The 23,640-nt window shown below is 33.9% G+C and overlaps 1 protein-coding gene across 4 annotated transcripts in view; it reads right to left on the bottom strand.

The window, feature by feature from the left end:
* Positions 1–23,640, bottom strand: part of LOC141406096 (putative fatty acyl-CoA reductase CG5065) — a 70,431-nt gene that overhangs the window by 31,842 nt on the left and 14,949 nt on the right. For all 4 annotated transcript variants that reach the window (XM_073991172.1, XM_073991175.1, XM_073991174.1 and 1 more), the window contains 2 exons: positions 6,086–6,287; positions 2,100–2,604 (listed from right to left, as the gene is read on the bottom strand). In XM_073991172.1, coding sequence (XP_073847273.1) covers positions 2,100–2,604; positions 6,086–6,283 — 703 coding nt within the window. In that variant the 5' untranslated portion in view covers positions 6,284–6,287. The remainder of the gene's footprint in view (positions 1–2,099; positions 2,605–6,085; positions 6,288–23,640) is intronic.

Genomic DNA, 23,640 nt, shown 5'->3' with positions numbered 1-23,640 from the left:
GTGTTTTTGATTGTTCTTGCTCAAAACTGTAGGCTTCAGTGGAATTTGGAGATTTTTAACACTTACATTTAGCTTGGGGTTTGTTTGAGTAAAAAATCCTTGGCTTAGTTTGGCACACATTTGGACATAAAGCTGTGAAAAAAAGCTTAAAGCTTTTTCGTTTCTTGGCAAGCATTTAGTTTTGGTTTGCTGAAAAGTTGACAAGCTGTTTCTGGATTTGCTGTACCTTGGGGAATTTCGGTTGTCAAAGCTTTAAGCTTTGTTAAAAATTAAGCACGCCCTATTCAGGTTTTGTGTATGTTACAAAATCATTTGACTGAATAATTCGTCAAAGCTTTATGTAAGCTTCCCGTGTTACACATAAATTAGACATTTATGACAGCATAAAAAAGAAAGAATCAAGAGTCAAAAAAGCAATCATTAAGCATAGTTGAACAGAAAAAGAGTTGTTTTTTCGTTGTTTTTATTGTTGGATAAAAAGCAGGGTATTGTGTTTCAAAAGCTAATTGCAAGAGTTACCCTAATAGAAATTGTATTAGCTGCGTGCGATTACAATGTTTACCAAAAACTTCAAAAGTTCTTCACTGAGAACTCCCAAATTTAATCTAGCAAAACCTTTGCAAATAAACAGACACGGCTATTGTAAAGCTTTTATGCCTCAGTCAGAATGGGTTCATTGAGCGTCAAGTTAAATAAACAACCACATTAAAATATTGGAAAAGTGGTTGTCAGCACTTACAATGTTTTCATGTGACTGTTGATTTAATTCCTCAACGTGACACTCAAGGGACCATTCTAAAGGCCGCTGCACATACGGCGCGTTGAGCCTTGCGTTACAACAACCATATGAAAACTTCAAAAACAAACTTGACATCACATACACATTTTTCATGTGGTTGTTGTTTTCAACGCGTCGCACAACGGACCGTATGTATTTAGCCCAATACGGTCCGTTGAGCGGCGCGGTAGGCGTCACAAACAAATACAACTGGAAAAAAGTGTAAGTGATGCCAAGTTTGCTCTTGAAGTTTTCATGTTGTTGTAACGCGACACGGACCATATGTCCCGGGGCCTTAACCGATGCAATATTGATTATCCGTATATTTTGCTGGGTACATAAGCTGCTTCGCCTGCTTGCTTCTGATAAAAGAATAAAAAAAGGGCAGTCTAGTTCGAAAATTGGCTAGGCCTTCTTTATTCTTTTATAAGAAGCAAACAAGACAAGCAGGCGAGTCAACTTATGTACCCAGACCTAAAATAAATGTCGCATTTTTAACCTTTGCCACACGATGAAATAAATTTAATGAAATTATGGGTCCTTAGATTGAGTTCCATGCTAGAGTAATTTTATTTGCTGTAGTAGGGACCTCGATCTAAGAACGCCTATAAAATGGGGAAGATTTTAGTGCAAGTTTCACCTTGTGGCACAAGAGAAAGATATACGAAATCCACTCGATTTCAAATGTCAATTCCATAGCGTATACTTCAACTAAAATCCAGTGGATTTATTTGACGTGTACGCTATAGAATTGACACTTGAAATCGAGTGGATTTCGTAAATCTTTGTCTTGTGCCACAAGGTGAAACTTCCACTAAAATCTTTTCCACCTTATAAATGTTGACTAATTAATTGAAAATGGATTAGCAGCAACTTTTTTTATAAAAAAATTAATCAAAATATGTTATATTCACATATTTTATATATTATAGACCAATTATTTCCCCGCATTTTGTATAGGAAATGTTGCATATTGGGATAATAACTAGAAGAACATAACTTTATTCGCACGAAAAATATGACCGTATTTGTTTTTTACCAGAATTTAAAGAATAGTAATCACATGTTTGTTGTAAAAGCAGGCTTTGTTGTTGGTTTTGTAATTCCCAAAATTGCACCGCGAGATTTAAAAGCACTAGACCACCAATGTGCAAAAAGGATTTTTTCTTAAAATATTAAATTCCATAAAAAAGCCCCACATCTTAAATCTAGTAAACCAAAAAGAATGAATCCCTCCTAATTATTTTTTCTTCTTTTCAAAAAACCAAACCTTAAAACTAAAAAACCAAAAGTAAAAAATGCATTATTTTCCTTCACTTACCGATACTGGGACGTGCAATAATAACTGGCATTGTTTCATATTGATCACGTACATAAATTTCAGCCAAACGTTTGGTATACGTATAGGTATTAGGATGGGGTGGTAATAATTTTGGTGTTACAGCATCCATTGTTGGCACGTCCATCCATTCAGCCATACGCATCAATTCTTCAGGTTTATGTGGGAAATCATAGACCTTTTCGTACATAACTTCTTGATCACAATTACAGAAAGCTGTCGAAAGATGTACGAAAGCTTCCAAATGTTTCATTTTACGAGCCACCTCAATGGCACGACGTGTACCGGCCAAATTCATATTAACGGCATCGGTCAAATTACCCTCCAATTTCAATGTGGCGGCCATGTGGAAGACAATATTGGTATTTTCGGTAACATGTTTCAAGTTCTCTTCGGATAAACCCAACAGTTCAAGTGTAATGTCACCGGTGTACATGGTAACCTTTTTCAAGACTTCTGGTCTTTCGTCTTTGATGCGTTGGAAAATCTATGAAAGAAAAAGGGGAGAAAAAAGTGTTAATTTATTAAGTGATGATATTTAGTCAAAATAGTCGATAAGGGGGAAACATTGTCGATAAGTTAAACGCCAGTTACGGCAGACCTTGTAATGGTTGTACCCAAGGTCTATACAAGGTCGGCCAATAAGCCCACCTGATTATTATGTTTGTTGTCAAAAACGTTATTCTGATTTAAAATACAAAGAAACTTAAATCACAATAATGTAAGTACTATTATGTTTGTTGTCAAAAGTTGTTAATAGAATTCTGAATGGTCGACCTTCTGTAGGCCTTGGTTGTAACCATGGTGGAATAAGAAGGTGTTACATCAAATCATGAAAAACGTCAAATTTGCTCACAATAATGCATTACAGTGAATTGCTTGTTCACATTTTGTATGTGATTTTATTCACAATAATACATTTTGACAATTGAGCTTCGTTCCAGTACTTTTTTAATGGTAAAATGTTCAAAAGAGAAAACTGTCAAAAATGAGTTTAGGCACACATTTTTCCAAAATGTACGGGAACGGAAAAATGGAAGAAACGTCAAAAAATCTAGAACAAATGTCAAAGTCGGCGTGTCAGCGAATCGGAAGCCGGCGAACATGTTGCGCATTTTTACTCGCCCAAATTTGTCGTGTAAAAAGTTTCTAAAGAGAAAGCCATTCAGCGCCATTTTTGTTCAAAGAGAAGTGAACATTTTGCAACTTTTTTGGTGTTCGGGAACGCATTTCGGGGAAAAATATTCAAAATGTGTTAAATGTGTAAAAACTTTTTAGTTCTGGAACGAACCTTTGGTATGAAGATCAGCTGTTTTTGCCGCTGTATTATTGTGCCATGGTTGTAACTTTGATGTTACGACAGACCTTATAATGGTTGTCACCATGACATGTACTACACCAAAAACAGCTGATGATCACACCAGTTTTCAAAATGTATTACTGTGAATAAAATCACATACAAAATAAAAACAAGCAATTCACAATAATGTGTTATTGTTAACAAATTTTGACGTTTGGTCCCGGTCCACACTAGAGTGATTTCATTGAAAAAATTTCATGAAACTATGCGTCTCTAGATCGACCTCCATAGTAGAGTAAAATCATAAAATTGCTGAAGTGGGGAATTCGATTTAAGAACATCTAATTTCATGAAATTTTTAATGAAATTCACGCTAGTGTGGACCGGGACTTCAGTCCTCTGCACATATGGTGCGTGGACTGCCGCGTTACAACAACCACTGGAAAAAAGTGTTTTTGGGGTAGAAGAATAAAGAACGGCCAAGGCAAATTTGAATTAGGTTGATTTTATCATTTATTATTTTACTGGAGCAAAGCGAAGAAAGCAAGCAACGTCATATTGTTTTTTAACATAATTATGGCGCCATTGTCCTTAATATGTTGACATTGATAATCAGTGCTGCTTATATTGTAGTTTTTTTTTGCTGGTTATATGTAAACATACTATAGACGCGTTGCGCGTTGAAAACAACAACCACATGAAAAATGTGTAAGTGATGCCAAGTTTGTTCTGAAGCCGGCATGTGGTTGTTGTAACGCGGCACTCAACGGACTGTATGTGCAGAGGCCTTACGGACCGTATGTATTTGGCCCATTACGTTTTTATTTACGAAATCTAGAGCTGGCAAACTATCGATATTCCAAACATTAGATATTTTCGATATTTTTGTCAAAAAATCGATTGCTATCGATATTATCGTTAATTTGTCATCACTATTAATTTGGAAATGAAAATGGCAGAAATGTCTATTCTTCTGTTGATGTTTTGTACAAATAGTCCACAGAAATATAAAAGAGAACAAAAAATAATTGGATTTATTTAAATAAAATATACAAAAATACATTTTTGCTCTGCTCCAGAACCTGCAAGAAGCTACTACTTCCCAGCAAAATTTGAAGGAAGGGGTTCCATGCGATGACGTGATTTCATGGCATCTTTTGCATTTCATCAGCATTTGAACCCATGCAAAGGAAGTCGTGAAAGATCCGATCTTTTCATCAGCATTTGAACCCATTCCATCGATCCAATGGAGATGAATTTTGTGTTTTCATTTATACATATTTTTCTAAATATATAAGATTAATTATTTACAATTCGGAGACTCGAAATCACAACCAACGTCGTTGAAACTCTCGTCGTAATGATAATGTCATTGCAAAGGGTTGGCGAAAATGACATGTCAAAGCATTGGTGTAAATGACATGCTTTGGATCCAAAAATGAATAGCAGCTTTTGGGGTCCACGCTCATATAAAATTCATCGATGAAGATGCTAAAAAGATGACATGCCAGATCACTTGCACCCATGATTGAATGGCTTCTTTGGTATCGAACATTTTGCTGGGTTTTTACTACGATAACATTTTTTCCTTTATGTTATCGAAAAAATTTTTAAAAAATAGTAGATTCTTGCAGTACTGGAACAAACCATTTACTTTTCTGACAAATTTAAAAGTGTGACTACGGACTTATTTCTCACATTCAAAAGCTGAAAAACCCCCAAATTTTGTATTTATTTCAATTTTAGGTTGGGGATTTTTAATCCGATAATATCGATAGAAAAAATATCTATCGATATTGATTTTTTAAGAAATAATCGATATTATCGATATATCGATTTTTTGCCAGCTCCAGTACAACTGTTAACTCTCTTGTTCGAAGGTCACACTAGCGCTGTTTATTCGCTATTATTCGTCTCAAGAAATTCGCTAGTGTGACCCAGGACTTGCTTATATGTCATTGCTATTTGACGAATAAGGTCATAGCAACGTCATCTCATTAAAATTTAATATGATCAAGGAATTTGTTTATTGAAAAATCCGAAGGACAGTTTATCATTAGAAGTTCAATTCCAGTGTGCGTTCTTATTGGAACCCAAAGAGTGTTAGGCCATGTTTATATTACAGCCTTTTGCAGGGTTAACCTTCTTTTTGAGGATTTATTTGAAATATAAGCAATGGAATTGACATTTAAAACCCGGTGGGTTTGTTAAATCCGGTTATATTTAAACGAACTATTAGCTTTTTATGAGAAGGTCATGAAGTCTCCCCGTTGAAATACTAACATTTATTGTTATTCGAGAGCAAGAGACACAATATTGGAAAAGAAGTGTCCACCATCTTCAACTTCTAAATAACAAACGTATGTTGTCAATTTCTCTGAATATCTGTCAAATACATGGTGTATTATTCTCGTGCTTTAGTTGCCAAAGTAAAGTAGGTTAAACATAGAAACCGTGGGTGTTTAGAAAATTCCTTACTTTCCTCTTTCTTTTGCAAATTAATTTGTTCATTCACCTCAATTCGAAATAATTAAATACACAAAATTCATACTGGCCGACAAAAGTACATTTTAATTCTTCCATTAGTTTAAGGTTCGCTTTATTACTTATTGCCCCTTATTTTCTATAAAAACAAAAATCAAAAACAACAATAAAATCCATTACTTACCGGCAATTTCCACATATCCTCCAAACGTTGTTCAGGTGTCTTGCCACGTTTGGCACGGCAGATCATAATGATCTCTTTCAATTCATAGCAAGAATATAAAAGTTTCTCCAACAACACTTTACCCATAAAACCTGAGGCACCGGTAATAAACACGGTTTTGCCTTTGTAATATTGTTGGACCGGTGTTAATTCGGGCATTTTTCTGTAAATTGAAAAAAAAAGAAGAAAAATGTTTATTAGTTTTGTTAATACTTATATAAGACATAAATGCAGTTGCAGCTTTCAAAAAAGAAAAAAAAACAAAACTAAAATTTCGAATGGCGAAATGATAAATCGCCTATACAAGACATAAACTCACACCCACCCAAGAGACAATAAAAGATGTAGTCGTAAAAACAACATTACAAATGTTTAGAAAATAAATTAGCAGGACGGATGGATAAGGGACAGTGGTGTGATGTAGTCGAAATAGGCCAGTCGGAATGGATCCTTTAAGAGCAAGAAAAAACATGAACACAGCGAAAGCAATGACAGACAAAACAAGATAATAAATGTACTTTATTATTGTACATACGTACAGTCTAATCACGATATTCATTATTCTTTGTCTAGAAATGGCTTAAGCAAGAAGGCCATGTTGCTTAAGTCGCTTTTACGTCAGGTTTTAATAAAATGCGTCATTTAATTGTCAACTCGAAGATCTTTTTACCAGGCCACGCAAAGAGCACAACAACAACTCTATTTGGACCAAAAATTCTTCAAACTGTCAAAACGTATACAAAGTTTCTATACAGTATATTCACAATAAGAAACATTTTGACCGATTGAGACCAATTAGCGGGCCATTTACACCACCTTATTATTTTACATGAGCTTCGTTCCAGAACTAAAAAGTTTTTTCCCCGAAATGCGTTCCCGTATACCAAAAAAGTTGCAAAATGTTCACTTATCTTTGAAGAAAAAGGCGCTGAATGGCTTTCTCTTTAGAAATTTTTTCCAGGACAAATTTGAGCGCGCAAAAATGTGCAACATGTTTGCCGGCTTCTGATTGGCTGACACGCCGGCTTTGACATTTGTTCCAGATTTTTTGACGTTTCTGCCATTTTTCCTTTCCCGTACATTTTGGAAAAATGTGATGGTCATGGCACAATAATACAGGTACTATACCAAAAAATACCACCTCAGTGATGTTGACGACATTTGCTGAAATACTCAGCAGTGTAAAACTTTTCTACAAGTGGTGTCTTAGGACACGCCGTTCGGGGTACACTCATTGATATGAGAGAAAACTCGCTTGTCCCATCTGGGATGTTTGTGGAACACCAAAAACAGCTGATTATCACACTAGTTGTCAAAATGCATTATCGTGAATAAAATCACATACAGAAGGTAAACAAGCAATTCACAGTAATGCATTATTGTGAACAAATTTGACGTTTGGTATGATTTGATGTAACACCTTCTTATTCCAACATGGGTTAATGGCACAATTATTTTTATTGAGATAACACCTTCTAATTCCGCCATAATCATGGTCAAGTCCATGATCAATTTACCAGGTCACGTAAGTAGCACAACAACAACTCTGTTTTGGCCGAAAATTCTTCAAGATGTCAAAATGTTTGTTTACGTTTTCATACAATTTATTCACAACAACAACAATTTGGTGGCGTTTTACACCACCTTATAATTTTATCTTGGGTCAACTCCTGTCAAATACATCACGTATTTGCCCCAAAATCTTGTTTTAAGTGTCAGTTATTAGATCTGTTCGATAACTTCGCAAGTAAAAAGTACTTGCAACTACTTGTCACTTCTCTTTTACTGAACATTAGGGCTATAACCAAAAAAATACCGCACCAGTACCGTGTGGGGAATTTTGTCCTGATAACGAAAACGCATTTCTAAGATCGATTCGGTGAAAAAAGTTTCCGCACCGTCTGCGATTACTAAAACATTTTAATATTTTTTCTACTTAAAATTTTAAATTTGCTTTGTTTGAATAAATGTTTATAGAAAATAAATACAATTCTCACAGGCAAAGTCATTAAAAACGGTCTGTAACTTTCGCGAATTTGTGGCAAATGACACCTTATTCCCTTGTCCGATAGGTACAATAAATATAAACATAAAATTCGCGAGTTTATAAAAAAACAACAAAATTGCAATATTGTCAAAAGTTCCTAATATGCCCTGAAATGCGGCGATTTGATAGCAAATTGGTCCAGAATGGTTTGATTTTGATTTTAAATTAGATTTAAAAAAAACACAAATTTTAATAAAACGCGTATGTCCTTATAACAAATAAAATTAAAAAATGCATTACTGAACTTCAATGCATTTGGTGCGCAAACTTTTTTCGCGATAGAGAAGAAATTACACCTTATTTCATAATAGTTTTTTATGCTCTACACGGCTATGTGGTGGTATTTTTGATATTTGCAAAAAAGTGCAAAAGGTTATATCCCTGTTTGTTATGGAACAGTATTTTGTAAAAGTTTGTACAAATTTGTAAAAATTGTTGGGTTATCGAACAGACCTATTGCATCTACATCTTAATTGGTAATCAGTTGACTATCATAAGGGTAGTTCACATTCCAAGAATTATGGTTGACAATTTGAAAAGATTTCTTGATCATTAATTACTTGAGCATCCATAGAGATCAATATTTAGTTGTATATTTTTGGTGCAATATAACTTCCAAAGTAAAACAGCTGATATACCGCAAATACCAAATATTTTCGCCCAAAGTAATTAAAGTCGAAGTTAAAATTTACCTATATACATATCTTTACTTGAACAATTAATGTTTTATGACAAATGTAATTCAATAATTTTGATCATTTCAATTTAATGGCCTTAATAAACCATAGATTATTTACAGCTTATCTTTTTTACTCTGGCTATGATAAAACATCTTGAAAGTATTAAACCACTGTTGGCAAAATGTGCAACAGTGTGTTTATATCGAGACTGCTTGAAGCAAACAAAGCCTTACAAAAGACTTTCGAATGAAAAGGAAAACATTCAATACGTTATTGCAGCAGCATCGATCAATGAGAGAAAAACAAGTTGCAGTTGAAAAAAGGCAGTCGATTTTTTGTTATTTTTTGCATGTTTATTTTTGCCAACATTTGGTTTTCATTACAAGTTTGTTGATGCTGGTGGTATTGGCGCTGTGGTTGCAATATCGGACAATTGTGCAACTTATGAAGTTTGTTTTTGTTTCGTTTTTTTTTTCACTTTCTGTAACATTACCAGCATTTAAAACATTCTCCTGGTTGCGTGGCGATGGTGGAAGTATTGGCTGACAATAAATGCCCGTTTCATGTCTGGAGTAGCAGCCACATCATAATATTGTTGCTGATGATTATGATGATTTACAATAATGATCATTATAGTAATGCATGATTCAGCAAAATTGTTATAGCACTGAAAAATGCCGTCTCATTGCAACGCATCGGTACTTACAGCTTGTTGCAATGAAGCCAATTCATTTAGACGCCACCAGTAAAACACTTGTTGCTGCAACTTTGGCAGCTAACGCTACTGCATTTTACAATTGTTTGGCTTCAATTGTCCCATTACAAAACATATAATTTTCTTCTACTTTTGTGGAACAAATAAAAACGAAAACAGAGCGTTTAATGCTTAAGCATTAAGCTACAATATAACCGCAATTGGTCTTTCTTTTTGTGTATTATTGTTCACAGCTATTGTTGTAATTTACTAAAGTGATTATTTTGATTAGCCTATTATGGTATTTTGACCCAGATTTTGTCACGGGCAATAGTATGTTGTTTTTTATTTAAATTGAAAATGAAGTAGGCGTGGAACATTTTTTATAAAAGAATAGCGGAATAGTCCTACAATTTATGTATTTAAGGATATTAAAGTAGTTCTTTATTACGTATTTTATTGCTTTATAGCAAGTCAAGGCCGAAATCTGAAGCTGAACACTGATCAAACGACTAAATTTTTCTGTCATTTCTGGTAGAATAATAAAAGATAAAGCGCTGCCAAGTTTATTCTTCTCCCAGAAATGACACAAAACTTTACTCAAACGTTGGATGTGTTTTCAGCTTAAGCCTTAATACCTCGGTTGACTGGCTCAACCGTTTGCTCAAAAACTAATCTGCACTTGCACCTAAAACAGGCCTGCTCAAGGTGCGCACCTGAGCTGTCGGTGTGTGTCAATTTTCTCACACACACAATTTAAAAAGAGAGCTTTTGTTTTTGTTTTGAATATTTTCAAAATTAAAAATCAGTCTCTATTGAACATTCAATGAGGAAGGTTCTGTTTTCGAATTTGTCTATGAATTTATATGCGTACACTGAAAAAATGAATGAAGATACTGAATACGAATTTTTATTTGCCTAAAATTTTTACGGCAAATTAGAGTGTTTGGTTTGTCAACGCACTTTGGTTTGTCACGAACTTGATTTGCAACAAATTATAACATCAACAGTCACATTTGGTCAAAATAAAATAATTATTCTACTCTATATTTTGAAATATAAAATAAAAAAAAAAAACTGTTACGATATTTCTCACAGTATACAGAGAGACAAAGGAAAATTGAAATTTGTGTATTTCAAAACCAACACAATTACAAAATGTGTTTGTATGTGTCTGAGCAGGCCTGACCTAAAACCAGTATTTGGGGCAAATACTTCATTTATTAGAGAGATATTCAATGTAATTGAGTAAGCTATGTTCTTTTCGAAAGCGAACAAGGAAAGAGCTGATTGCGTTTTGGCTTTAAAGGGCCAATAAAACTAAATCAGCTTGTCGCTTGCTTTGTTCGCTTTGCTCTAGTAAAATAATAAATGAAAAAGGACAACCTAGTTTGAATTTGTCTCGGTTGTTCTTTATTATTTTACCAGCAAAGAAGCGACTCAAACAAGAAAAATCTATTGAGTTTTTGCCTTAAGAGCTTTTGCCGAGTTAAGACGAAAACAAGTCCAACGTTTCAGTAAAGTTGGGCGTCCTCTCAGATAAAAGCATAAAGAAAAATTTGATCAATGTTGCCTTTGCTCTGTTATTCTTTTATCAGAAATGACGTCCAAGCTTACTGAAACGTTTGATGTGATTTCGGCTCTAACCTCCAAAATTAGGATTTATTTGCATGGAATTTGAAAATTTAAGCCCACTGGATTTCCTGTATCCAGCACAATGTAAACGTAATATAAGGTATGCTTGGATTTATTGGAAACATATGTTTTAATTGCTTTGTCCCGGTCAACACTAGAGTGAATTTCATTAAAAAATTTCATGAAATTTGGCGTTCTTAGGTCGAGTTCCCCACAACAGCCATGTTATGATTTTACTCTACTATGGAACTCGATCTAGAGACGCATAATTTCATGCCAAAATTTCAGTGAAATTACTCTAGTGTGGCCCGGGACTTTTTTAAATGTATTTGCACAAAGGAAGCAAAACCTCAAATTTCTTTACATTTCGTAATGTGTTTAGACAGCTAATTGCACGTTTACATTTACGAAATCCAGTTCAACAGTGATTTCTATAGCTTATATGTCAAATAAATCCTCATCTGGAATGAAGTGAATATTATTTGACGTATTTGCAATGGAATTGACAGTGACAACAACCTGGATTCCGTTCCAAAACTTTTTAAATTAGGAATAGAGCTCAAGTCTAATGGTCTGCTGTTCTTGACTTCATTGTGCCAATGAATAGAGATTAATATGTGAATATAAAAGTTTATAATATCAAGTTTAAATTAAAGCATTTTGTCTAGTTATCCATCTTTATGAGGATTTATTTGATGTATATGCATTGGCAATTTAAATCCACTGGATTTACTAAATCCCGTACAATATAAACATGATGTATATGTTGAAAATAGTATAACAGGGTAGAATCTTTAGCCAACTCTAGCTGACAAAAGCCGGGAACACATAGGCAGCACAAGTTATCTGCCATAGGTCATCGGCCCTTAAAGTATAAAGAAAAGTACCATCTAGGTGTAATGTCATGTTTACATTATAACTTTTTGCCGGGTTGTCCTTCTTTATGAGGATTTATTTGACGTACATATACGCAATGGAATTGACATTTGAAATCCAGTAAATGTACTATAAAGGCCCAAACTCAATCAGATCGCTGCTTGCTTTCTTCGCTTTGCTCTAGTAAAAGAATAAATGAAAAAAGCAACCCATTTCGATTTCGTCTCGGCCGTTCTTTATTCTTATACCAGAAATGAAGCTACGCAAGCAAGAAAAATCCATTGTATATCTACCTTTAATGATGAAATACATAAGCACAACGACATTTTTGCATAATTTCTGTACAAGCATAGAGTATTGCCATAGCCAAATTTAGATTAGGTGGAACTTGTCCTTTAAGCTGAAAACACAATAAACGTTTCAGTAAACTTTCGCATCAGTAAAGTTTTGATAAACGAATAAAAGACAAAGGGCAACCAAGTTCTAACTTTATATACCATTTATAGTACGTTTATATATAACCGGATTTAAGAAAACCACTGGGTTTCAAATGTCAATTTATATAATATAATATAATAAATATAAGTTATCCCTGTAGGAAATGTCAATAGTGAATCTATACTGACTTACTACTGACATTGTCAACAGTACTACTGACAAACTGTAGACAACTAATGTAATTTCCTATAGACATTTTGTATGAACGTGTCATTCGAAAGTCAGTACTGACAATGGAACTAGTATGTCAATAGTAAATCAGTAGTTCCTGAGGAACCATGTGTTGACATTGGAGGTAGTGAGTCAGTATAGACATTGGAGGTAGTAAGTCAGTAGAGACATTGGAAGTAGTGAGTCAATAGAGACATTGGAGGTAGTGAGTCAATAGTACATAAAGGGTCATATGGAGACATTGGTACCAAATTGTTCACTATTAAGTGTTTTTGGCCTATTTGAATCTTTTTATAGACTAAAAGGCTATATAGTGTGTTTTATAAGACGATGAACTTATACTTTTCTTTAAGTAGTATATTTTATTAAAGAATAACATATAATTATGAAAATACTAAAAAGTACAAATTGCGTATTACAGTCTTTTTATCTTTATAAAGGGCTAAGTCCAAGATTCCACATAAGCACAAAATTAGTAAATAAAGCCAATGTTTTCAAGGCTGACTAACCAATAATAATAAAAATCGTTTTCATTGTCAGAAATATCATCGCCTAAGAGTTGGTGGTTCTTGGCCATAAGAATTCGTGTGATTTATCTGCTTAAAATATTTCTGCTTCTGCTGCACTTCGCTTTTTATTAGGCGATTCGCTGAATATTGATATAACATCCAAGAATTGAAAAGAATAAACATGTATAAATAGGCATAAATAAACAAAATGTCCTTAAATTTTCTTACATTACAGCCGTATAAACATTACAAAAATCTCGCAATCAATGTTTGCCAAATAACCCTTCAACATTCTAACTCATTATTATGCCGTGTCCAAATATCAGATGTAAGTTGCGTTCATCATTTCCAGCGAGACGGGACAATATTCAGCCGCCTCAGAAACTGCATTTTGATATAGAATTGTCTATTTTTTCACTTGTCTGTTATTTTCCTTTATTAATTTCCTTTGCTCATACTTGTTAGTTATTAAAATTATATATTTTATTGATTTTTCACAAAAACACATTATTTTATGCCAAACAATTAAGAAAATGAAGAAAAAATAAAATGCTTAGTTGGGCTATCAGTTTTCACTATAAACAATGCTTCTTCTTATTAAGGTAAAAGTATCAATTGTTGACAACCTGTTGACAAAGTGTTGACTTTGTCACCATAATAGTAGACAAAGTGGTGACATGTCTACACATGTCCCCATGCTTCCTACAGGGTATATTTCAAATAAGTCCTCATAAAGAAGGTTAACCCTGCAAAAAGTTATAATATAAACATGGCCTTAGATATGAGTTCATTATCCGGATTTAGCGTATTATCGGGGTTTATTTGCTAAATCCGGCCATAATCAGCCACATTTACTATACCAAAATAAATCTTTGTATTGACTAGACTAGGGTGCCACCGTGGTGCAATGGTATGCACACCCGCCTTGCATGCATAATGTCGTGGGTTCGATTCCCCGGCCAAGCAACATCAAAACACTTTTCAATGGTGGCAAAATACCCCTCAGTAATGTTGGCGACATTTCCTGAGTATTTCAGCCATGTAAAACCTCTCTACAAAAGTGGTGTCTTAGACACGCCGTTCGGACTCGGCTATAAACTGTAGGTCCCATATCATTGAGGTAATATGAATCGGGGTGCACTCATTGATATGAGAGAAGTCTCCCTTGTCCCTTATGGGATGTTTGTGGAACAATTATTAATATTGACTAGATTTGTTTTAAATTCAGCTTAAATCCTCGTATACAACACTGTACCAAAAAATTGGAAGTATTCTCACGTGATGTTTGTTTACATTTTGTTAAATATCAAATGCACCTGGCCAAACAACATCAACAGAAAATAAATGAAATAAATCGGAAGTAATTAAATAAAACGTGTGTTTTAAGTTTCGATATTTGTTCAGAGATCGGCAAAAGTGTATATAACGGCGATACCAAAAGAAAGCAATACACTATTTTGTTTGCTGGTGTGTATCATGGCAAACCAAGAAGGATGTAACACCTTCTTCACCAGTTGCTCAAAATCTGTCAACAGAAAGCATTACTGTGAATTGATTGTTTATGTTTCGTATGTAATTTTATTCACAATAATGGATTTTGACAACTAAAATGATAATCAGCTGTTTTTGGTTTAGTACCTGTATTATTTTGCCATGGTGTGTATTTATACGAAAGGTATATCCACCACGGTAGAATAATGACAGGTAGGCCACAGCTAAGCATAAGGCCTCGTTTATTGTTTAATTGTGAGATTTTCACTAGATTTGTAATGCAAAAACAAATTTTTATTCAGCATGTCCCATATGTCTCTTATATCTGCTGCCATATCTGCAATAATTCTTTGGTTTTGGGTATTAGCGTCGTCAAACCTTATGAACCGCAATATTGACCAGAATCTGTTTATACCCATAGTTGGCCGATATAGAGGGTAAAATTTTGAAGACCATACATCTTTTACGTTGTCTTTATTGGAATGATCTGCCCTAATCATTATAAGTATTCCGATAAAAAAATACATTTCTTCCCTCCACATACATCCCCATCCCCATTTTCTTAACTTTTGTTCTTGTTTATTCTATACGTTCGTATCATTGACTTTTTTATTTGCGTTGCGTACAATAATAATGGCCCTTTCTAAGCTTAGAAAACATTTGAATGTACTTGCTTTTGACATAATTTCAGTTTTTTTATCGGACATAAGCGTCCTCTAAATAGAACACATGTTTGACTGAATGTTGAGGGACGTTTTTTCCATAACGAGCCAGCCGTCTTTAGCTGTAAAGCACACTGTGCCACTATCTTCATCAGCGTACGTAAAAATACTTTTAATACAATTTCCAATCGTTTCGTATTTTCCATAGGAACAATACAAAACGAAACATAACTTTCGTATTGTTTACATTCGTGAGTGCGAACAAAACGAAAAGCGAAAAGTACTCAACTCCACAAGAGCAGATAGAAAACTAAATAGTACTAAACACACGTGAATAAATCAAAAACGTTTGGTGGTTGATAAAATTCACTGTGGTATGCTGATTGGTGGTTGATAAAATTCACTGTGGTATGCTGATGCTAACTTATAGGGTTGTTAAGCAATCACATGCCCAGCAAAATGTTCGATGCCAAAGATGCCATTCAATCATGGGTGAAAGTGATCCGGCATGTCATCTTTTTAGCATCTTCATCGATGAATTTTATATGAGCGTGGACCCTAAAATATGCTATTCATTTTTGGATCCAACGCATGTCATTTACACCATTGCTTTGACATGTCATTTTCACCTATGCTTTGGCATGTCATTTCCACCAATGCTTTGGCATGTCATTTTCACCAACCCTTTGCAATGACATTATCATTACGACAAAAGTTTTAACAACGTCGGTTGTGATTTCGAGTCTCCGACAACATCAAGACTATTGTAAATAATTAATCTTATATATTTAGAAAAAATTTTATAAATAAAAATACAAAATTCATCTCTATTCGATCGATGGACTGGGTTAAAATGCTGATGAAAAGATCGGATCTTTCACGACTTCCTTTGCATGGGTTCAAATGCTGATGAAAAGATCGGATCTTTCACGACTTCCTTTGCATTGGTTCAAATGATAATGAAAAGATCGGATCTTTCACGACTTTGTTTGAACCAACGCAAAAGATGCCATGAAATCACGTCATCGCATGGAACCCCTTCCTTCAAATTTTGCTGGGTGTGTGTATGTCTGAGTGTGTCATTGACAATACGCACGGCAAACGCTTGCCAAAAATTCTTTTTGTTTCGGTGGTGAATGAAACAACTCGGCAAAGCATAGCCGAAGTACATTTCAGCAATCGTACTGTTTTCATCTTTTTACATTGAAAAGTTTGTGGTTTTGTTTTGGTTATGGCAATGAAACGATTCAGAGAAGCTAAAAAGTTTGTGGCTTTGTGTGATTGGTACGGGAATCGTTTTGTTTGTTTCCGTTCATTGATCTTCATCAATATCACTCTGTCAGCCAATTTCACTATCATCATCGTCTTCCTTTACTAGGCGTTTACACCAGACAGTTTGTCTTCGAATACAACTCTGATTTACTAACACATACATACATTTGTCGTTTGTCTCTCAGCTGTCCATCATTTTTTCACAGACAGTAAGGAAGACAAATTTTTGGCATTTTTGTAAAAATAAGTGAGATAATAATTGAAATGTGTTGAAAATAAAAGAACATGAACAAAAACAAAATATGAGAACGTAAAACAAAAATAAATCGATGATTTTCATTCAAAATTTTACAACTGTTGTCGGGACGCCTACGTCACACAGGCAAGTTGTGGGATTTTTACAATCAATACATGAAGTCAACTGTCCTGTCATTTGTAAACGCAGGGTTAGTTCTTCAAAAGCAAAACTATCCCCTTCAAACATATATTTGAGACCTTAAGTCGGATACCTCATTCAACAAAAATTGTAACAGTGGCGGTTGCTGACATTTTTGGTCCACCGCGAAGGTCCTATGGTGCGTAGGGCCACAAAAAAATTGTAGAAAGATGAAAAAAAACCTTAATTTATTTTTATTTTAAGTTTCATATAAAAATTAATGCCCACTCCAAAGATATAAACCAAATAATAGGCGATTTTTTGAAGAAATACAATTTCAAGTGCTTTTTTAGCAATATTCTTTACATATGCATCAATTTTGGATTTAAAAGTATAGCTGCCTCATTAAAATCTCATTTTTTCAACGAGTTATAGCGTTATTTTTAAATGGGTACAAATGTACCCGGTTATTGATCTAAGTATACTTTTTTGGTTATTGACCGTAGGGTTAATATTTTTTAAACAGGATATTGAGATCAAAGTCCGTTTCACTGCCAATTATGCATCAATTTTGGATTTAAAATTATAGCTGTCATCCTTACAGACCAATCTGCAAAAAAACCCCCTCATAAATATCTCAATTTTTCAACGAGTTATAGCGCTATTTTTAAATGGGTACAAATGTATCCGGTTATTGATCTACGTATACTTTTTTGGTTATTGACCGTAGGGTTAATATTTTTTAAATAGGATATTGAAATCAAAGTCCGTTTCACTGTCAATTATCAAATAAATGATAATAAAAAATGTATTATACTTTTGGATCAGTATCAACATTGGTGTTATTTATTTACTTTCGCAATATATCCCTCCTCTCCGGATTGGTTGTTTGTTGTTGGATTTGAAAAAAACGAAACACTTAAGCAAGAAACTTGTTCAGTTAGCTAAGAAGCAAAGAGGTTATTGTCCGAGTTTGCGTTTTGCTTGCTTCTTTTCTCAGCTGTATTGGCTACAACATTTTTTACGGCGAATTTGTAATTGTTTTGCAGCATTGATTTCCACCATTGTACAATGCAATAGGCCAGCCAGCCAGACATTAGCCAGAAGCTAAAAAAGATTTCTGTGTCTCGCTTTTTTCTTCTTCTTTAACTAAATTGTCAATATGTTTATGAACAACATTAAATTAAGCAAGTAGCATGCAAAACGTTTGAAGATTTGAGAATTTATTTTAGCCTCAGCTATGAAAAGCCAGCATTGGAAACTTGTTGAAAAACATGGTTTTAGTTTGAAATATATAGGAAATGTACATACAATATATAAACATATGAATGTTGACTCTATGTGCCATTGGATTTGAAACTAGTTATTTGGAAATTTTTGGCAAAACATGGTTGCCAAAAAAAAAGTGCAGCTGAAAACTAGGAATTTACAACTGGTTTCGAATAATAAATAATACAAGTGGTATTTTGACCTCAATGTGTGTATAAAGGAAAAAGGATAAATTCAAAACAAAAACTATGGCTATGGTTTGTTATAGACCAATAAGTTTTTCCGCTAACTTTATTGTTTTATACGAAATTTGGCAAACCAAAGCAATATATCATCACTGCTTCAATTATTAATTGCATGTTTTTGACATATGTATGTCATGTAAAACAACAACAATAATTTATAAGTATTACATAACATTAAAGTCTAGTATTTTTTCTTCATTTCAAGTTAGTTAGGCTGTAGACCATGGAATATGCGCCATCATATCCGTACAAAGTTCAAAGTAGGTAACTTTTGCTATTGTTGGATATATGGATATACATATGTAATTGCAAAATGGGCGGTTGACATTTTTGTTTTCATTGAATCGAATATCACCGAAGATTGGGATGCGACAACATATAATCAAGCATTGGAACAAGTCACCTAGAATATCATAACCATTTGAAATTGATCGAAGTTTTTTTATGTTACTGCTGTTGCTACTATACAACAAGTTGCATTTTTTGTTGAGCTCCATAGACCATGAACAGTGTAAGACAGACAACTATTGCACCAGTGTTCGCATTGATGGTAACCATAAATCAAATAAACAGACACCGAACATCAACCGAAATACGAAACCACCAAATTTGTCCTTGGATATATGCACTTCTTTGCAGTGCTGCTTCCATGTCTGTCCATCTGTGGAAAATTCCGCTACCGTTTTCATTAGTTTTTCCATTACAGAAAATATTTGGTATAACAAAAAAGTGTTAGATTTTTCTCTAAATTAGTGGTTGTTTCTATTTTTTGAAAGAAAAAATAAAAAATTCCACTGGACTTAAGCAACACTGTTTCTAGACAACATTGAACTATTCGGTTCATAGTAGCCATAATTGCATATTATATTGATTGGTTGGCTTAATGTTTGGTCTAGGTTAAACTTGGTTAATATTATATACATATTTTTTTTGTTCGGCTTACGTTCGAATTATTTCCGTTAAGTGCTAGACATTACATAGTTAGTTGTTAATTAAATACAATTTTAAGAAAAAAATTAGTTCTCTAGGTTTTCTAAACAGGGAGCGTGAAGAATTTTGCAGTAATTAGAATGTGCTTAGAAAAGGCCACTGACACCATTATTTAAATGCGGCTATTAAACGTTTAAAACTCAACACATATTTTCTATTAAAATCTATATAGGAATAAATATTTCAGATAATGGATGTGTTCACGTACACAAAAACTTGTACAACTTTTCAATATTTCAAGTAGCATATAAAAGACATACGTATTATTTATAGAAAGGATAATAAAAGCGTTCCGTGGAACAATTGGTGCAATCAAGATCCATGTATTTGACGATGGATGAATACAACACTATTTGAATTAGAATTATTTTTAGACTACACACTTCTGTATGAAAATGATAAGTTAAATCCACTGGATTTGCTAAATACAACATATTCCAAATGTGTTATTAAAACGCCGTTTGCATTAGAGCTTTTAGCCAGGTCCTCGCAAAGAAGCGAGGATTTATTTGGAATTGAAATTTAAAACTCAGTAAGTTTATTAAATCTGGTTTTATGCAAACGCACTATAAGCTGTCAAAATGTTTGTTTATGTTTGCATACGATTAATCCATGACAACAATGAATTTGACAGAAGAAATAATGTGATACAATACCAACTGATGTGTTCATTTGCTGGCAAAACTAAAAATACGTTTTGGCAGCAAATGAAGACATCATCAAAAATGAATAACAAATATTTCTTTATTTAAGCTTTTTGGATGACCTTCTTCTTAAATACGCCTTGTTGGGGACCAAAAACAATCGGTCCGTTGAGCGTCATTTTAAGCGTCAAAACAACAACCACTTAAAAAAGTGTAAAGCCGAAAACACATCAAACGTTTCAATAATCTTTTGTGTTATTTCTGGTAGAAGAATGAAAGACAAATTACTACCAACTTTGAATTTTTCTTTATTCGTTTATCAGAAATGAAGAAAACTGTACTCAAACGTTGGATGTGTTTTCGGCTTAAAAGATGACAAGTTTTCTTTTGAAGTATTCATGGTCCGTGTTTAGACACACGGGAAAGTAAATTCAGTTTTTAGGCAATAGGGGGTAGGAAAGAGTATTGAGGAGCTCTTTCCTCTCCGCTCTCTCCCAAAAACTCAATTTACTTTCCCGAGAAATGTGTGTGTCTAAACACAGACATGTGTTTGTTGTCTCTCAACGGAACCATTGTGCCGAAGCTTTTACGCCACCTTATAAATGCACCATGGTTGCAATGATTTGCATTTCCGTTTTGAACGCTGAAAGTCGTTTTAGTCAAGGGCGAGACAACACCAAATGAAGAAAGCCCTCGGCACATAAGGTAGAAACACAATGACTTTTGTTGCTTGCTTCACGCTCAATTTCATGTAAATGAATAAAGGCCAGGTACTACCTTATTCAAATGCGATTTTGGATTTCTTTATTCTTTTACACAAATTCAGGCTTGGATAATCATGAATTTCTCATTGTGTTCTCACGTTTAGGGTACGTTGATTGTCGCTTTACAACAACCACATGAAAACTTCAAGAACAAACTTGGCATCACTTACACATTTTTTCATGTGGTTGTTGTTTTCAACGCGCAATGCGTCACACAACGGAGGTATGTATTTGGCCCCGAACTCTTTCTTATCCCTACTGCGTTGGGCGTTATTTCTGAAAAAGAATAAAGAATTCGATCTATGTTGCCCTTGCTCTTTTATTCTTTTATCAGAATTGACGCCCAATTTAACTGAAACGTTAGATGTATTTTCGGCTTAGAGTTTTGTGTCTTTTCTGGTAAAAGAATAAAGAACTCTCCAGTTAAATTCGAAATTGGGTGTCCATTGTCTTCTATTCTATCACCAGAAATGACGCAACACTTTACTCAAACGTTTATGCGGAAAATACATCCAACGTTTCAGTAAAGTTAGTCATTTCTAAAGGCCTGGGTAAATAAGCTGCCTCTCCTGGTTGCCTTGCTTTCCTGCTTCATTTCTGATATAACAAAAATAAAAGAACAAAGAAGAAAATGGCAACCTAGTTCGAAAATGGCTCAGCCTTCTTTATTCTTTTATTTTTATTTTATGTTATGTCTGAAATGAAGCAGGAAAGCAAGGCAACCAGGCGAGGTAGCTTATGTACCCAGGCATTAATAATAATAAAAAAAAAAAAAAAAACAAAGAAAAAATCAATCTATGTTTTCCTTGCCTTTTTATTCTTTTATCATAAATTTCGTCCAGCTTTACTAAACTCTGGGCCTGTTTTCGGCTTAAACGTCTATGTTTGGCAACTCAAGATGCCAAACTTATAGCAGATTTAGAGTACCCATAAATCCTCACCTGGATTTAATAAATCCAGTATCAATAACCCCTCATTTACATATACTATTAGGAGGATTAAAGTGACAGTCCGTTACTTTTTGTTCCCAGCAAAAAAGTTGGGAAGTAGTGCAATGCAGAGTTATAATTTCAATATATTCCCCGATACAGTCCAAACGGAGTTATGAGAAATGCACTCCGTTCGATTCAGTTTAGAAGCACTCGCTTAAAGATCCCTATAAGCAAGCCAATTTGTTCATCCCTAGAAAGGTGTCGCATTTTTTTCCAAATACATAAAAGAGTGCCTAAAATTCTAAGAATTAGTTAAAAAATAATGAAATACAAAATAAAGTTGCGAACATTGCTGGAATTCACTAGGCGAAAATTATTTTTGGAGTGGAGTTGGAGTTATAGCCGATTTAGATATGACTTCATTAGCCGGATTTAGCACATTATCAGGTTTTATTTGCTAAATCCAGCCAAAATCTACCAGATTTCCCATACAAAAATAAATCCTCCTATTGAGTGGATTTGTTTTAAATCTGGCATAAATCCTCGTATACAACTCTGTTTTTTTTGCAACATGTTGCTAGAAAATACCAAAAGTTGCAAGCTGCCACAAGAAACAAGGTAGATGCATCGGTGAATTGCTACACTAAAAATAAATTAAAATGTAAAAATGTGTAAACAAGGCTGAAAATTAAATTTGTTTTGATGTACAAAGTTAATTTTAATCAACCAAGACTAATATTTACGATAAAATAATTCGTTTATTTATTTTAGATGGGCAAACTGCGATAAAATAATTCTTTATTTGCTCTTTAGTTAGCATTAGTAGCATAATGTGCTAACATTTTCAGTATTAAACAATAAATTTGTAATTTGACGTATGTTTTTGAGACGAATTCAATTTACAAAAAATTCTTTTGACGTTTCAAATTCGATCAGATGGGCTGATGCATCTACCTTGGTAATTGTGCTATGAACAAAAATCAGCTGACTGGCATTTAAATCCTCCAAAGTGTATATCTAAATGCAATGAGATTTGTACTGGATTTATTAAATCCAGTCGAGGATTTATGGCTAGTCTAAATGAGCTATTAATTTCGAAATCTGAACTGTAGTGAGAGGACAATATAATAAAACCATCAAATGCAGTGATTTGGATCGAAAATGGAGTGCATTCTAGCTCTGCGCTCTCTGGTAAAATTCATAAGTGAATTCATAGAAAAAGATGTACTCCAACGGCACTGCATCCACGGATGCAAACTTTTTTCTGGGTTTACTTTTAAATACAATTTATTTATATTGTATTTTGTGCTCCTGGAAGTGTAGAGTTTTTTTTCTACAAAACAGAGTTGTATTGGAGGATTTAATTTTGATAATGCGCTAAATCCTTATGCCCATCAAACTGAGCAAGTTGGCAGTACTTTCGATGTCTTCATGGGTAGTTGTTTTTTGGCAACGCTAAATTAAAATCACGAGGTTTTATTCTGTTTTCAGTTTGAGGCATCACTGCAAAGTATCAAAAATACTACACTTTTTTAAACCCGCATTATTATGTTAAACAGCTAATTTTAATTATGGGTATAATATTGCCTTTCCTTTTCATTTCATATTTTAATTAACTTTCGAAATCAAAATTATGAAATATCGAACTACCACTATTTCATAGTTTGTTTCATAGCTGTTTTGGTTAAATCATAAATTGGTTTTATTTAAAAACCATAAATTTGATATTTCTTGGAATATTTTTAACCACGGATGGGGGGA

This window comes from Musca autumnalis, unplaced genomic scaffold (genome assembly GCF_047663935.1).
Source record: "Musca autumnalis isolate F117 unplaced genomic scaffold, ASM4766393v1 scaffold_5, whole genome shotgun sequence".
NCBI classification, from domain to species: Eukaryota; Metazoa; Arthropoda; class Insecta; order Diptera; family Muscidae; genus Musca; species Musca autumnalis.
The sequence above is the reverse complement of the archived record's forward strand: the minus strand, read 5'-3'. Positions and strand labels throughout refer to the sequence as shown.